Genomic DNA, 15,226 nt, shown 5'->3' with positions numbered 1-15,226 from the left:
ATTGAAAATTAAAAAAACGGAAATATTCGAAAAACGAAATAATGTAGAAAAAAGAGAAAATTGGAAAAATAAAAAAATCAAAAATCCAGAAATCTGGAAGGAAATAAGGAAAATTCGAATAACGATACAATATCATAAATTCGATTATATAAAAGTTGAAAATCGAAAATCTGAAAACTGAAAAACTGGAAAATCAAGATTCGAAATATAGAAAAAACCATATATCGAAAGTCGAAAAAACTGAAAACTCAAAGATCGAAATTTCGAAAATTGAAAATTCGAAATATCGAGGGACGAAAGTCGAAAAATCGAAAATCCGAAGAATGAAATATTCACAAAATTGAAAATTAAAAAAGCGGAAATTTTTGAAAAACTATAGGATGGAAAAATGAAAAATTTGAGAGATCTAAAAATAAAGAATTCAAGATCGAAAACTCAAGAAATCAAAAAATCGAAAAGCAAACATTTTAAGAGCAAGAAACTGAAAAATGGAACATTTGAAAATCGAAAAATAAAAAAACGAGAAACGAAAGTCGGAAAATCGAAAATCCGATGAAATAAAATATTCGGAAAATTGAAAATTAAAAAACCGGAAATATTCGAAAAACTAAATAATGGAAAAATTAAAAATTGAGGAAATCGAAAAATAAAGAATCGGAAAATCGAAAAGTAGAAAGACTTAGGGGATCGAAAATCGAAATCTCTGGAAATCAAAAAAACGAAAAGCAAAAATTTGAAAAATGGAAAATTTTAAAATGTAAAAGTCGATAATTGAAAATCCGAAAACTCAAAAATTCGAAAATCAAGACGTTGAAAGATCGGGAAATCAAGAAATCCAAGATTCGAAATGTAGAAAAAACGAAATGTCTAAATGAAAAATCTAAAATTCAAAAATGGAATTATCGTACCGTCGAAAATAGGAAAACCGTAAAATCGAAATTAAAAGATTGAAAATTCGAATATGGAAAATTCGATATTTTGAAAATTGAAAATTTAAAAAATCGAACAGCGGAAAAATTGAAAACTTAAATATCGAAAATTCGAAGAATGAAATAGTCACAAAATTGAAAATTAAAAAAGCGGAAAATTTGAAAAACTACAGAATGGAAAAATTAAAAATTTTAAAAATCAAGAAACTGAAAAATGGAAAATTTGAAAATCGAAAAATAAAAAAAATTAAAATTCTAATATCGAAAAATCGAAATGTAAAAATATTGAAAACGTAAGAATGAAAAAATAGAAAATTCGAATAACGAAATATCAAAAATTCGATTATTCAAATGAAAAAGCAAAAATTCGAAAAATTCGAAAATATAAAAGTTGAAAATCGAAAACCCGAAAACTCAAAAACTGGAAAATCAAGATTTAGAAAAATCGAGAAATCCAAGAATCGAAATTAGAAAAAAATATAGAAAAACCAAAATATCCAAAGTCGAAAAATTGAAAATTCTAAAATCGAAAATTATGGAAAATTCGAAAATATTGAGGAACGAAAGTCGGAAAATCTAAATTAAAAAATTGAAAATTCGAAATTTTGAAGATTGAAAATTTAAAAAATCGAACAGCGGAAAAATTGAAAATTCGATGACCGAAATCGAAAATTCGAATAATTGAAAAATAAAAAATTTGAAAATCGCAAAATTGAAATTTAAAAATTGAAAACTCAAATATCGAAAATCGAAAATTTGAAGAATGAAATTTTCACAAAATTGGAAATTAAAAAAGCGGAAATATTTGAAAAACCACAGAATGGAAAAATTAAAAATTTGAGAGATCTAAAATTAAAGAATTGAAGATCGAAAACTCAGGAAATCAAAAAATTGAAAAGCAAAAATTTAAAAAATCAAGAAACTGAAAAATGGAAAATTTGAAAATCAAAAAATAAAAAAAAAATTGAAATTTTAATATCGAAAAATCGAAATGTAAAGATATTGAAAAGCCTAAAAACGTAAGAATGGAAAAATAGAAAATTCGAAAAATCAAAAATCGAGAAATCTGGAAGGAAACGAGGCAAATTCGAAAATATAAAAGTTGAAAATCGAAAATCCGAAAACTGAAAACCTGGAAAATCAAGATTTCAAAAATCGAGAAATCCAAGAATCGAAATATAGAAAAAACCATATATCGAAAGTTGAAAAATTGATAATTCCAAAATCGGAAATTATTAAAAATTCGAAAATATTGAGGAACGAAAGCCGGAAAATCGAAAATCCGATGAAATAAAATATTCGGAAAATTGAAAATTAAAAAAACGGAAGGAAATATTCGAAAAACTAAATATGTAATGGAAAAATTAAAAATTGAGGAAATCGAAAAATGAAGAATCGGAAAATCGAAAAGTAGAAAGACTTCGGGGATCGAAAATCGAAAACTCAGGAAATCAAAAAAACGAAAAGCAAAAATTTGAAAAATAGAAAATTTTAAAATATAAAAGTCGATAATCGAAAATCCGAAAACTCAAAAATTCGAAAATCAAGACGTTGAAAAATCGGGAAATCAAGAAATCCAAGATTCGAAATGTAGAAATAACGAAATGTCTAAATTGAAAAATCTAAAATTCAAAAATGGAATGAATAATCGTACCGTCGAAAATGGGAAAACCGAAAAATCGAAATTAAAAAATTTAAAATTCGAATATGGAAAATTGAAAATTTAAAAAATAGAACAGCGGAAAAATTGAAAACTCAAATATCGAAAATTCGAAATATCGGGGGACGAGTCGAAAAATCGAAAATCCGAAGAATGAAATAGTCACAAAATTGAAAATTAAAAAAGCGGAAATATTTGAAAAACTGCTGAATGGAAAAATTAAAAATTTGAGAGACCCAAAAATAAAGAATTGAAGATCGAAAACTTGGGAAATCAAAAAATCGAAAAGCAAAAATTTTAAAAATCAAGAAACTGGACAATGGAAAATTTGAAAATCGAAAAATAAAAAAAAAATAAAATTCTAATACCGAAAAAGCGAAATGTAAAAATATTGAAAAGCCTAAAAACGTAAGAATGGAAAAATCAAAAACCAAAAAAATCAAAAATCGAGAAATCTGGAAGGAAACAAGGAAAATTCGAATAACGAAATATCAAAAATTCGAAAATATAAAAGTTGAAAATCGAAAATACGAAAACTCAAAAACTGGAAAATCCAGATTTCGAAAAATCGAGAAATTCAAGAATAATATAGAAAAAATCCATATGTCGAAGGTCGAAAAATTGAAAATTCTAAAATCGAAAATTATTGAAAATTCGAAAATATTGAGGAACGAAAGTCGGAAAATCGAAAATCCGATGAAATAAAATGTTCGGAAAATTGAAAATTAAAAAAAACCGAAATATTCGAAAAATTAAATAATGGAAAAGTTAAAAATTCTAAAACTCAGGAAATCAAAAAATCGAAAAGCAAAAATTTGAAAAATGGAAAATTAAAAAAAAAATGTAAATTCGAATATCGAAAAATCGAAATGTAACATTATTAGAAAACTTAAAAACTAGAAAATTCAAAAATCAAAAATCGAAGAATTGAAAAGTCGAAAAATCGTGGAATACTCGTGTGTAAGGAAACAAACTGAAAATTCGAATATGTATCGAAATCTCCAAAAATCCGATAATTCAAATGAAAAAACAAAATTTCGAAAAATCAGAAAACAGAAAATTCCAAAATATAAAAGTCGAAAATCGAAAAACCGAAAGCTCAAAAACTGGAAAATCGAGATTTCAAAAATTCGGAAAGTCGAAAAATGGAAAAATCGAAAAGTTTAAGGATTGAAAATTTGAGTACCGGAAATCGAAAACTCTAGAAATCCAAAAATGGGAAAATTACAGAAAATTCGGAAAAGAGGAATGGAGAAATTAAAAATCGAAAAGCAAAAATTGAAGTCTAAAAACTGTAGAGTGGAAACATTTAAAAATCGAAATTTCGAAAATCGAAAAAATTAAAATTGAAGAATTGCAAATCTGAAAAATCGGGAAATCGAAAAGAAAACAAATTGGAAATTTGAATATCGAAAATTCGATGAATTAAATATTTGAAAAATCAAAATTCGAAAAATAGAGAAAAAGAAATATCGAAAGTCGAAAAATTTAAATTTCTAAAACTCGAAAATCGTAAATTCGAAACATGGGAAAATTAAAAAATCAAGAAATCGAAATTAAAATTTGAAAATTAAAAAAAGGAAATATTCGAAAAACTAAAGAATGGAAAAATCCAAAATTGTAGAAATCGAAAAACAAAAATTCCGGAAAATCGAAAAGTAGAAAAACTGAAAATCCGCAGATTCAAGTTCGAAAACTCAGGAATCAAAAAATCGAAAAGCTTTAAAAACTTGAAAAATCAAAAAACCGAAAAATGGAAAAATTGAAAACCGAATAAAAAAAATGAAAATTCGAATATCGAAATGTAAAAATATTTCACGTGGTAATTTTTCGTAGAAAAATACGGATTTTACAATTAAGCTCCGCCCCTTGGCTTACGACGAATAAAAAAAATCGTCACAAACGAGACAGGGTGGGTGGGCGGGGCTTATATTTTGTCTTTTTTTTCTTAACATTTGTAGACTTACTATCAACGGCAACTCGACAGCAAGTTTATAAATCCCACTTTAAAAACTAAAATGAAATGTTTTCACCCTCTTTTTGCCTCACCTTTTCACTTAGCGGCAACGCCGCCTTCATTAGCGCCATTGCGCAGTGATGTGGCCCCTCTGCGTCACGTTGCAACCAAATCAAAAACTTACCATCTGGGGTAAAAATGGGTGACTTGACAGCTTTACCTTCCAGCGCAAAACGACCTAGAAAAAGCCATTCACCAAAGAAAACCCAATTTTTCCCAAAAACTACCATAATTCCCGTCGAAATCCAAAGTGAAAATCGTACTGAGTCTGTTTGTACAATAAATTAAGCCGTATTTTCTAGGCTCTGTGGTATAGGCAACCCCCACAACGTAAGTCCCGTCTGGAGAATAAACCACTTGAGCGGGACAAACATCCTCAGGGACCCCAGACAAAATTTCAACTTTATCCTTCTCAAGGTTGTACTCAACAATGACGGAAGTTTTTTTGCCCACGAGCTGTTCACCCCAGTCTTGTCTGTACAAATATTCGTCCCCTTTGGTTTTGGGTTTCTCGGGTTCCGTGTTCTCGCCTTTGGGTCGCTTCACGCTCCTCTTGTAAAAGGGTTCAGATTTTGGCACTTTGAGTTCAGCTAAGTAGAGAAGTTTGGTTTCATCTGGAGACCACTCAAACGTGCGGAACTCCCCTGAAAAATTGGTTAGTCGCAGGGTGCGGGTAAGTAAATTAAGTACCGTCGGTGTAGACATTCCCGTGCACATCCAGCTCCAATAAATCGACGACGTGAGCGAGATTGTGGTTCTGCCAAATTTCCAAAAATTGTTTCTCGCTGGAACCGCGCACGATGGCTTTGTAGCGCTCCGACGGGGACACCGCTGACAATAACCTAACGACAGTTGATTAAAAAGCGCTATGGGGGTAAATCGTGGGGGCTTACTCAGTGGTTACATCTAGAGGTAGCGACTCATACTTTTTGCTCAGATCTGTCGAAATTCCGATGCTTCGCATGAATTTCGTGTTCTCGCTCTTTTCCAAGTTCCTCTGCGACCAGACCGTGTTAATAATCGTGGCGTCGTTCGCCAGCTTTGCCCCCACCAAACTGGGAATGGAGCACAATGATCTATAAATTTTGACCACTTTATCTGCCTGAAACGACTCGGTTTAGCGAGTTTTCTACAATTTTAGCTACTCACGTTCGTCGACATGCTGCTAAGTTGCTTGTAATGTATCTAAAAATAAACAAATTCGTTACTGAGAAATTGAGGTTAGGTTTTCGTCGAGTGTTAGTTAGCGTAATTACCACTTAATGAAGCTCATCGGCACGTTTCCTTTCGCTCTCTAGCGTGATTTATGGCCGTTTCATTCAAAAAAAGCGATTTTAAGACGAATTTGGAGGTCCGTTTGTTGTTGTTTTCGTTTTCGTCGGGTTTGCCACAATGCGCATTGACAGTTGCGTTTGGGGGATTTCGCGAATTTTTTGTCTGTTGGCAGTTGTGGATCGCGAACCGAAAAAGAAATGTCGTCACAAAATTACACATGTGTAGAATTTTGCATATAACTGAGATTATTCCGTAAGTTGTCCTGTGATAAGATAAAATAGTGTTGCGTCCTTATCGAGAAACCATCATGTGTCGTGATTTGTTTTGATGTGTGTGTGATAAGAGTTCGTGATCTCGTATCGTTACACCCCTCGGAGGTCTAAGAGGTCGATCGGATTAATTGATTTTGTCGGATTCTGGCTGCATTTTCGCGATGATTATGAAACAGGAAGAAATTAGATGAACCGTAAGAATTGCGAGTGAGTATGAGGTGGTTTTCCGCATTTTGGCAGGTCGCCAGGTACAAACGAGCACACCCACTAACACCTGCTCGCTCAATTCGTTTATCCCATTTATTTGCCCATTTTTCGCCTCCGGTGCACTTGCACACCTTGCAACCCGAGACAATCGATTTTTCCGAGCCGTTAGCGATCCCAATTAAAAATAGATGTTCTATTTTCGATTTTGGAGACAGGCGGTTTGTTGTTTCAATTAACACCCAGCTTATCACACTATCACCACTTTCATAACGATTTTCTGTCGGGGTGAGTATGGCAGTTGATTAATCTTTTCATGGAAATGTGACGGCCCGTCGAAAACCCAAACCCACTTCCGCCTCTTACAGGAAAGCACCAGGGAAGCGGTGTCCCGTTTGGTGGTTTGTGTCCCACACCATTGTGAATTCGTTGTTTGTTTAGAGGCTAAGAAGCGATGACTGGCACTTGGATTGTTACTATTAATCCATTATGTAAAAGCAAACATCGAACTTAAACAACTTTCAAGGAAAAATTAGATTTATAATGTTCGGGGGGCGAATTTGAAATTTTCCGGACGATACTTAAACGAATTGACGAAAATTGGCGCCATGTAATGAAGTACGAATGCTTGCAATAAACGCCTCGTTAAGGTGGTTTTGTAAATAGTTGTTAAGCCAATTTAGTGGCTTTAAATTTGCCGAGGTTCGATCGTTTTCTCAGTTATGATATGAGAATGCGACTTTATCGGAAATACCCATTTATGTTTGGTTAATATTTTAAAAGGAGAATTTCTCTGCAGAGGGGGAGCGAAATAGGGTCATTACAATAAAATTGATTTTCAGTGTATGATAGTATTTTTCTTTTCATTGTAATACACAGTCCACCGACAACGTAAGTTCGATTTTGTGTGTGTGGTTTGTTATTTAAGTGTGAATTTTAATGGCACAATCAAAATCATGCACTAACAAGAAGGTAGTTTTGAATGAGAGGTGACAGCAGCTGATGGTTTTCGACCAAACCAGTTTTAGTGATAACGCTCAGGCTTTTAACATTCTAAAGACTAATGGTACTGATAGTGGAAATATTGTTATTTAAAATCTTTTTTAGAAAGAAGACAACAAATTTGGCTGTTGTGATTGTCAAAGGAGTAAAAAATACTTTTACTACTCCTGTTAGTGAAAGTGGAATTCTCTCATGTTTACTTTAGATGAAAATATAATTTCATTGTTGGTGACTTTTCACTAATGTTTGTATAATTGAAATATTTAATCGATAAATTTGCATTTAATTGTAAATAAATTTTAAATCGACGAACTGAAAACAGCACAAGTTGTTATGTTGTAGCTGCTGTCACTTCAGCGACATAGCGTAACGAATTTCATATGACGAATTTTCAATTTAATTAACGAATTGTTTAAATTAATCTGTTAAAAATGCAATATTTATCAAGAAATTACTCATTTCCTTTACATTTCTTAACAACTCCGTAACTCGTATATTTAACTAACACATTACGAATTTTATTTCCCCATAAACATTGTCACTTTGAAATTTCCCGATGTCGCGGTGTTCCCAACTCCAGCCCACCATTTCCAAGTGGTTCGCCATCTAGACCCGCATCCACACCGACTCCTCAAATAAACAAATAACCAAAAACAGCCCGTGGCCAAACCCATGTTATAAAAATGCTCATTCCCCGCTTGCCTACCACCTCTGTGACGTTTGTCGTGTGTTGTCCAGGTCTGGTGTTGGTGTTGTCCTCTCCGGTAGATCCTCGCAATGGACGGCGTCGGCGGGCGAAGACGCATCGCGGCCAAGTCGTCTGCGGAGGACCAGGCGCTCGATCAGATCGCCAAAGAGGTAAGCGTCCATCTGGCCGTCCGTATTGTAAGACGTACACAAATTTAGAAACGCCGCCGATGGAACGAACGGATATAGGTGAGGATGCATCGGAGACGAGGAATGAAAATAAGGCGATCCGAGGGCTATTTTTGTAACGGGAACGCAAGTATATGAGCGCGTCAGCTGCGTGTGACTGCACTTTTCCGCGGGACGTGGAAAACGGACGCGTTTTCGGAAAGTCGGGACCGGAGACGGGCTTCAACGTGGACGCGACGAAAGGCGATTTTGTGGTTTGTTGATCGAACGGTGGGCTAATTTTAGATTTTTTAAGATTGTGGTGTGTAGGTGGAAAACGGTCAGCAAAGTGTGTTCGGCTCCCACCGACACTTTGATGACGTCGTCGCAGAAGTTTGCTAAGTGCTGAATCTCGCGTGAAATTTATCCGAAATTATTAAACTTCAAATTTAAAAAATTGTATTTTTCCCGATTTTCATGGACTTTGATTTTTCTAGCAGCCTTAACCCTTTTCTTTATTAGAAAAAATCTGCGGCTTGATCGTGAATTCCGAAATTTACCGAAATCGTGTCCTCTGACTCTGAAACCTAAACTAGCCAAATTTGGTACATTTTTGCGTACTATTTTGAAATTCGTAATTTTTGTTCTCTTGCTTTTCGATTATTTTTTGATTTTTTTTTTCCTTGACAGAGTTTCCTTTCAACAACATGTTACTTAAAAACACGTTTCATATAATAGTTTCTTGTAGAGAAATAAACATTTAGCAGTAAACTCCGCCCTTCGACGCACAACGAATAAAAACGTCACAATTGAGATGAGGTTACGTGGGCGGGGTTTGTATTTCACTTTTTTTTCTTAATATGTACACGTACTTTTCTTTCCACGACAAGAAACTGAACACATGTTTAAACGGATAAATTTGTAGAGGAGTGTATGGAGAAAATTGACCATTTTAAACATGTTTTCAGTTCCTTGTTATGGAGAAAAAACAATATATATTAAGAAGAAGAAAAAATTCAAAACATAAGCCCCACCCACCCACCCTGTCTCTATTGGGACGCTTTTCTTTATTCGTCGTTAGTCAAGAGGGGCGGAGCTTAATTGCAGAATCCGTATTTTTCTAAAAGAATTACCATTTTAAACGTGTTTTAAGTTTGTAAGGATAAAAAAAATCATCACAATTGAGACAGGGTGGGTGGGCGGGGTTTATATTTTGGCTTTTTTTCTTAACGCACATAGTATTCTTTGAAAAACCCGATACTTAAAGCAAGTTATTAATTTCTTGTAAAGAAATAAGTAATTTGCAGTTAAGCTCCGCCCCCCCTTGGTTCACGGCGAATAAAAACAAATCATCACAATTGAGAAAAGGCGGGTGGGCGGGCTTACGTTTTGTCTTTTTGTTTTAATATATGTGTAGACGTTTTTTGACAATATGAAACTTAAAACATGTTTAAAATGAAAAATTTCTATAAGAAAATATCGATTTTGCAATTACCATTTTAAACATGTTTTCAGCTCCTTGTTATGAAAAAAAAAAAATATATATATTAAGAAGAAAAAAAAAATGCAAAACATAAGCCCCACCCACCCACCCTGTCTCAATTGTGACGCTTTTTCTTTATTCGTCGTTAGTCAAGAGGGGCGGAGCTTAATTGCAAAATGCATATTTCCATAACAAAAATTTACCATTTTAAACGTGTTGGAAGTTTCTAAGAATAAAAAAATCATCACAATCGAGACAGGGTGGGTGGGCGGGGCTTATATTTTGCCCTTGTTTTTCTTAACACACATAGTATTTTTTGAACAACCCGATACTCAAAAACATGTTTTTAATTTATTGTAAAGAAGTAATTTGCATTTAAGCTCCGCCCCCTTGGTTCACGGCGAATAAAAAAATCTTCACAAATGAGTAAGGGCGGGTGGGCGGGCTTACGTTTTGTCTTTTTGTTTTAATATATGTGTAGACGTTTTTTGACAATATGAAACTTAAAACTGTTTAAAATGAAACATTTTTATAAGAAAATCTCGATTTTGCAATTACCATTTTAAACATGTTTTCAGTTTCTTGTTATGGAAAAAAAAAACACAATATATTGAGAAGAAAAAAAAAGTGCTAAACATAAGCCCCACCCACCCACCCTGTCTCAGTTGTGGCGCTTTTTCTTTATTCGTCGTTAGTCAAGAGGGGCGGAGCTTAATTGCAAAATGCATATTTCCATAACAAAAATTTACCATTTTAAACGTGTTCGATGTTTCTAAGAATAAAAAAATCATCGCAATCGAGACAGGGTGGGTGGGCGGGGCTTATATTTTGCCCTTGTTTTTCTTAACACACATAGTATTTTTTGAACAACCCGATACTCAAAAACATGTTTTTAATTTATTGTAAAGAAGTAATTTGCATTTAAGCTCCGCCCCCTTGGTTCACAGCGAATAAAAAAATCTTCACAAATGAGTAAGGGCGGGTGGGCGGGCTTACGTTTTGTCTTTTTGTTTTAATATATGTGTAGACGTTTTTTGACAATATGAAACTTAAAACTGTTTAAAATGAAACATTTTTATAAGAAAATCTCGATTTTGCAATTACCATTTTAAACATGTTTACAGTTTCTTGTTATGGAAAAAAAAACAATATATTGAGAAGAAAAAAAAGTGCAAAACATAAGCCCCACCCACCCACCCTGTCTCAATTGTGGTGCTTTTTCTTTATTCGTCGTTAGTCAAGGGGGGCGGAGCTGAATTGCAAAATGCATATTTCCATAACAAAAATTTACCATTTTAAACGTGTTCGAAGTTTCTAAGATTAAAAAATTCATCACAATCGAGACAGGGTGGGTGGGCGGGGCTTATATTTTGCCCCTGTTTTTCTTAACACACATAGTATTTTTTGAACAGCCCAATACTCAAAAACATTTTTTTAATTTCTTGTAAAAAAATAGATATTTTGCAGTTAAGCTCCGCCCCCTTGGTTCACGGCGAATAAAAAAAATCATCACAATTAAGAAAGGGCGGGTGGGCGGGCTTACGTTTTGTCTTTTTGTTTTAATTTATGTGTAGACGTTTTTTGACAATATGAAACTTAAAACTGTTTAAAATGAAAAATTTGTACAGGAAAATATCGATTTTGCAATGACCATTTCAAACATGTTTTCAGTTCTTTGTTCTGGAAAAAAAAAACAATATATTAAGAAGAAAAAAAAATGCAAAACATAAGCCCCACCCACCCACCCTGCCTCAATTGTGGCGCTTTTCTTTATTCGTCGTTAGTCAAGAGGGGCGGAGCTTAATTGAAAAATCCACACTTCCTTAACAAAAATTTATCATTTTAAACGTGTTCTAAGTTTCTAGGAATAAAAAAATCATTACAATCGAGACAGGGTGGGTGGGCGGGGCTTGTATTTTGCCCCTGTTTTTCTTAACACACATAGTATTTTTTGAACAGCCCGATACTCAAAAACATGTTTTTAATTTCTTGTTAAGAAATAAGTACTTTGCAGTTAAGCTCCGCCCCCTTGCTTCACAGCGAATAAAAAAAAACATCACAAATGAGAAAGGGCGGGTGGGCGGGCTTACATTTTGCCCTTTTGTTTTAATATGTGTAGACCTTTGACAATATGAAACTTACAAGATGAAAAATTTTCAAATGTTTCAAAAAATTATGAAAAAAATCATGGAAGTAGATTTAGACTTGAGGAGCCAGTTTTGGTATCAATACATTGATATTTCTCCTGTTTTTGTAACTGTTGCATAAAAAACGATTTAGTAAAAATTTTGAGCTACTAAACTTCAAATTTAAAAAATCATATTTTTCAAACCGGTGTTCCTATTTTCATGGAGTTTGATTTTTCTATTAGCCCTAATCTTTTTCTATATTAGAAAAAAACTACATCTTCCTGGGTGGCGCAGTTTTTCCTGGACGAAACCGGAAGCGTGATCATGTATCAGGAACTCAAAATTTTCCAGATCGACGATATAATTCCGGTTATTGGGGTCTAGAGGCCTTTAAAATTTACAGAGATTGTGTCCTCTGATTCTTAAACTTGAACTAGCCAAGTTTCGTACATTTTTGCGTTCTATTTTGAAAATCGTGATTTTTGTCCTCTTGCTTTTTTTCGATTGTTAACAAAAAATGTTCAAATGTTTCAAAAAATTCTGAAAAAAATCGTGGAAGTAGATTTAGACTTGGAGGAGCCAGTTTTGGTATCAATACGTTGATATTTCTCCTGTTTTTGCAACTGTTGCATAAAAAACGATTTAGCAAAAATTTTGAGCTACTAAACTTCAAATTTAAAAAATCATATTTGTCAAACCGGTGCTCCGATTTTCATGAACTTTGATTTTTCCAGTAGCCCTAACCTTTCTCTGTATTAGAAAAAATCTACATCTTCCTGGGAAGCGGAGCTTTTCCTGGACGAAACCGGAAATGTGATCGTGTATCACAAACTAAAAATTTTCCAAATCGACGACATAATTCCGGTTATTGGGGTCTAGGGCCTTTGGAATTTACATAAATCCTGCCATCTGATTCTGAAACTTCAACTAGTCAAGTTTCGTACATTTTTGCGTCGTGTTTTGAAAATCATAATTTTCGTCTTTTTGCTTTCCAACTGTTAACATAAAAATTTTTCAAACGTTTAAAAAAATTATGAAAAAAATCATGGAAGTAGAGTTAGATCTGGAGGAGCAAGTTTTGGCATCAATACGTTCATGTTTTTTCTATTTTTGCAACTATTGTACAAAAGACGATTTATGAAAAATTTTGAACTACTAAACCTCAAGTTTCAAAAAATCATATTTGTCGAACCAGTGCTCAGATTTTGATGGAATTTGAATTTTTGAGAAGCCCCAACCTTCCTCTTTAGTGAAAAAAATCCACGTCCACCTGGGAGGCCGAGTTTGTCCTGGACTAAACCCGAAGTATGATCGTATAATGTGAACTCAAAATTTTCCAAATCGTCGACTTAATTCCGTTCATTGAGGTCTGAGATCTTAAAAACGTACAGAAATCGTATCTTCTGGTTCTGAGACGTAAAATAACCAACTTTCGTGCATTTTTGGTCCCATTTTGAAAATCATAATTTTTCCCTTAGCTCTTCAAATTGCTATGGAAAGAAATTTTCAAATGTTTCAAACAATTCTGAAAAAAATCGTGGAAGTAGATTTCAACAGGGGAAGCAATTTTTCGTATTAATACATTAATATTTCGTCCGTTTTTCCAGTTATTGTAGAAACAGGCTTAGGAAAAATTTTGAGGTAGTAAACTTCAATTTTAAAAAATCATATCCGTCGAACCCTTTCTTCGATTTTCCTGGGAGCTGAATTTTCTGTTAGCTCCAACCTTTTTCTGAAGTGGAAAAAATCAACGCCACTTTGGCCATCATAGTTTTTCCTGGACTAAACCGAAAGTGTGATCGTGTATCGCGAACTCAAAATTTTCAACTTTCGCACTTTTTGCGTCTATTTTTGAAAATCATTATTTTTGCCTTAGCTCTTCTGAAAGAAATTTTCAAAAAATTCTGGAAAAAATCGTGGAAGTAGATTTCGTGCCGCCGAAGCAATTTTTCGTATCAATACATCGATAGGTTTAGAAAAAAAAATGACCCTCTGGATTTCAAATTCGAAAAACCGCATCTTCGTCAAAATTTGCTAAACCGTTGACTTGAACACTCAGTATATCACAGATCTTGCAAAAATCACGACAGATGATTATAAAATCATCAAAAAATTAAACCGGATGTGTCAGTTTTTACCTGTTTTTGTTCTAAAAAGTACTAAATGGCGGAAAAATTATTATTACCGTACTAATTATTATTCGAGCATGAGTGTGACAATATTCCACATGTCAGAAGCCGGATCGTTTACACATAAAACGGTCGGCTTCCTTCGGAAACGGAAACGTTTCCGGACTTTTTTATAGCGGGAAATTTATTATGAGATTCATCCCTCGGTAGCTATTTTCGGCGGGATTATTTTAAGGCGTCCGAGGGGTTAAAGTCGCTTCCGTAAGTACGACGCCGACTTAATCCAACGAATGCGCGAAAATTACTTCTATTTTTAAAAACGCAACTGCCAATAATCATTTTCGATTCGACTAGTAATTCAAAAGTTGAAGATTTTATAGCGTGTTTATTACGTTTTAGTTTAATATTGAATCTAGAGTTATCTTTATTGCACGAATATAATTAAATTTTAGCGTCCTTGAGGCGCATTGAGATAGTACGTGTACGTGTGCGGACTAAATTTATTCTAATGCGAATTAGCAATTGGTAGAGATACACTCACTTACCCTAGAAATGTCACTGTCGAGTATGCTTACCTTTCTGTTTTATTCGTTATTTAAATACTCGGTATTAATCTTATCGTTGCGGTTGTGTATTTTTGTTGTTTGTTGTTTGATAAGTGGCACTTTCGAACAATCGAAAAACAAGTAGTTTTATCTACCTGTTGTAAATAATCATGGCCGTCAAAAATTATTATTTCGTTTTGTAAATTAAAAAAGGGAAATTTACGCGTGTTTTCGTTTTTTATTGGGTAATATATCTAAAACGTGCTTCAGGCGACGTTGATTTCCAACTTTGTAAATTGCTGACAACTCACAGACACCCAGAAAATTAGAACAATTAATCTTGATTAATTAATTTAGGACTGGAAACGCGATTACCGTGGCCTGTGTAACTACGATTGTTTTGACTGACTGATTTTTTTTTTTATTGTTTTAAAAACATGAAAGCCCATCCTGTGTGGTCATCATCGCTCCCGCTGATTAAAAGCCGCATCCCGAGATCAAAGCCTCACGAAAATACTCGGAAAGGGGTTCCGAGCCGGCTTCGGCGTGCCGCCTCCACGCCGATAATTCTTTTACTTAAGTCGATGGTATTTTAGGCGAATGAACTCGCCGTCTCTTATGAGGGGTTTCGCCTGTAGGTATTTATGTATGAATAGTTCTTACTAGCAGTCTTGTGCCGTGTCTCCAAACATCATGTCGCGTCGTTGAAACCTTTATTACGCTCCA

At 33.9% G+C, this 15,226-nt stretch overlaps 2 protein-coding genes across 7 annotated transcripts in view; one reads left to right on the top strand and one right to left on the bottom strand.

The window, feature by feature from the left end:
* LOC135136456 (acylamino-acid-releasing enzyme-like) overlaps positions 1-15,226 on the bottom strand; it is an 18,478-nt gene extending 3,252 nt beyond the window's left edge. The window contains exons 1-6 of one of the 3 annotated variants that reach the window (XM_064065724.1): positions 15,164-15,226; positions 5,756-5,791; positions 5,500-5,708; positions 5,297-5,448; positions 4,834-5,250; positions 4,639-4,784 (exon numbers count right to left, since the gene is read on the bottom strand). In XM_064065724.1, the coding sequence (XP_063921794.1) occupies positions 4,639-4,784; positions 4,834-5,250; positions 5,297-5,448; positions 5,500-5,708; positions 5,756-5,767 (936 nt within the window). In that variant the 5' untranslated portion in view covers positions 5,768-5,791; positions 15,164-15,226. Of the gene's footprint in view, positions 1-4,638; positions 4,785-4,833; positions 5,251-5,296; positions 5,449-5,499; positions 5,709-5,755; positions 5,792-5,862; positions 6,052-14,500; positions 14,545-15,163 lie in introns of those variants that run through there. The other 2 variants (XM_064065722.1, XM_064065721.1) reach the window with 2 other exon arrangements.
* Positions 6,075-15,226, top strand: part of LOC135136458 (leucine-rich repeat flightless-interacting protein 2) — a 30,192-nt gene continuing 21,040 nt past the window's right edge. Inside the window, exons 1-2 of one of the 4 annotated variants that reach the window (XM_064065730.1) lie at positions 6,075-6,360; positions 8,098-8,217. In XM_064065730.1, the coding sequence (XP_063921800.1) occupies positions 8,137-8,217 (81 nt within the window). In that variant the 5' untranslated portion in view covers positions 6,075-6,360; positions 8,098-8,136. The remainder of the gene's footprint in view (positions 6,361-8,097; positions 8,218-15,226) is intronic. The other 3 variants (XM_064065732.1, XM_064065731.1, XM_064065733.1) reach the window with 3 other exon arrangements.

This window comes from Zophobas morio, unplaced genomic scaffold (genome assembly GCF_036711695.1).
Source record: "Zophobas morio isolate AGI-343-1 ecotype UQ-CSIRO unplaced genomic scaffold, CSIRO_AGI_Zmor_V1 ptg000026l, whole genome shotgun sequence".
NCBI classification, from domain to species: Eukaryota; Metazoa; Arthropoda; class Insecta; order Coleoptera; family Tenebrionidae; genus Zophobas; species Zophobas morio.
This window is presented reverse-complemented; position numbering and strand designations above follow the sequence as displayed.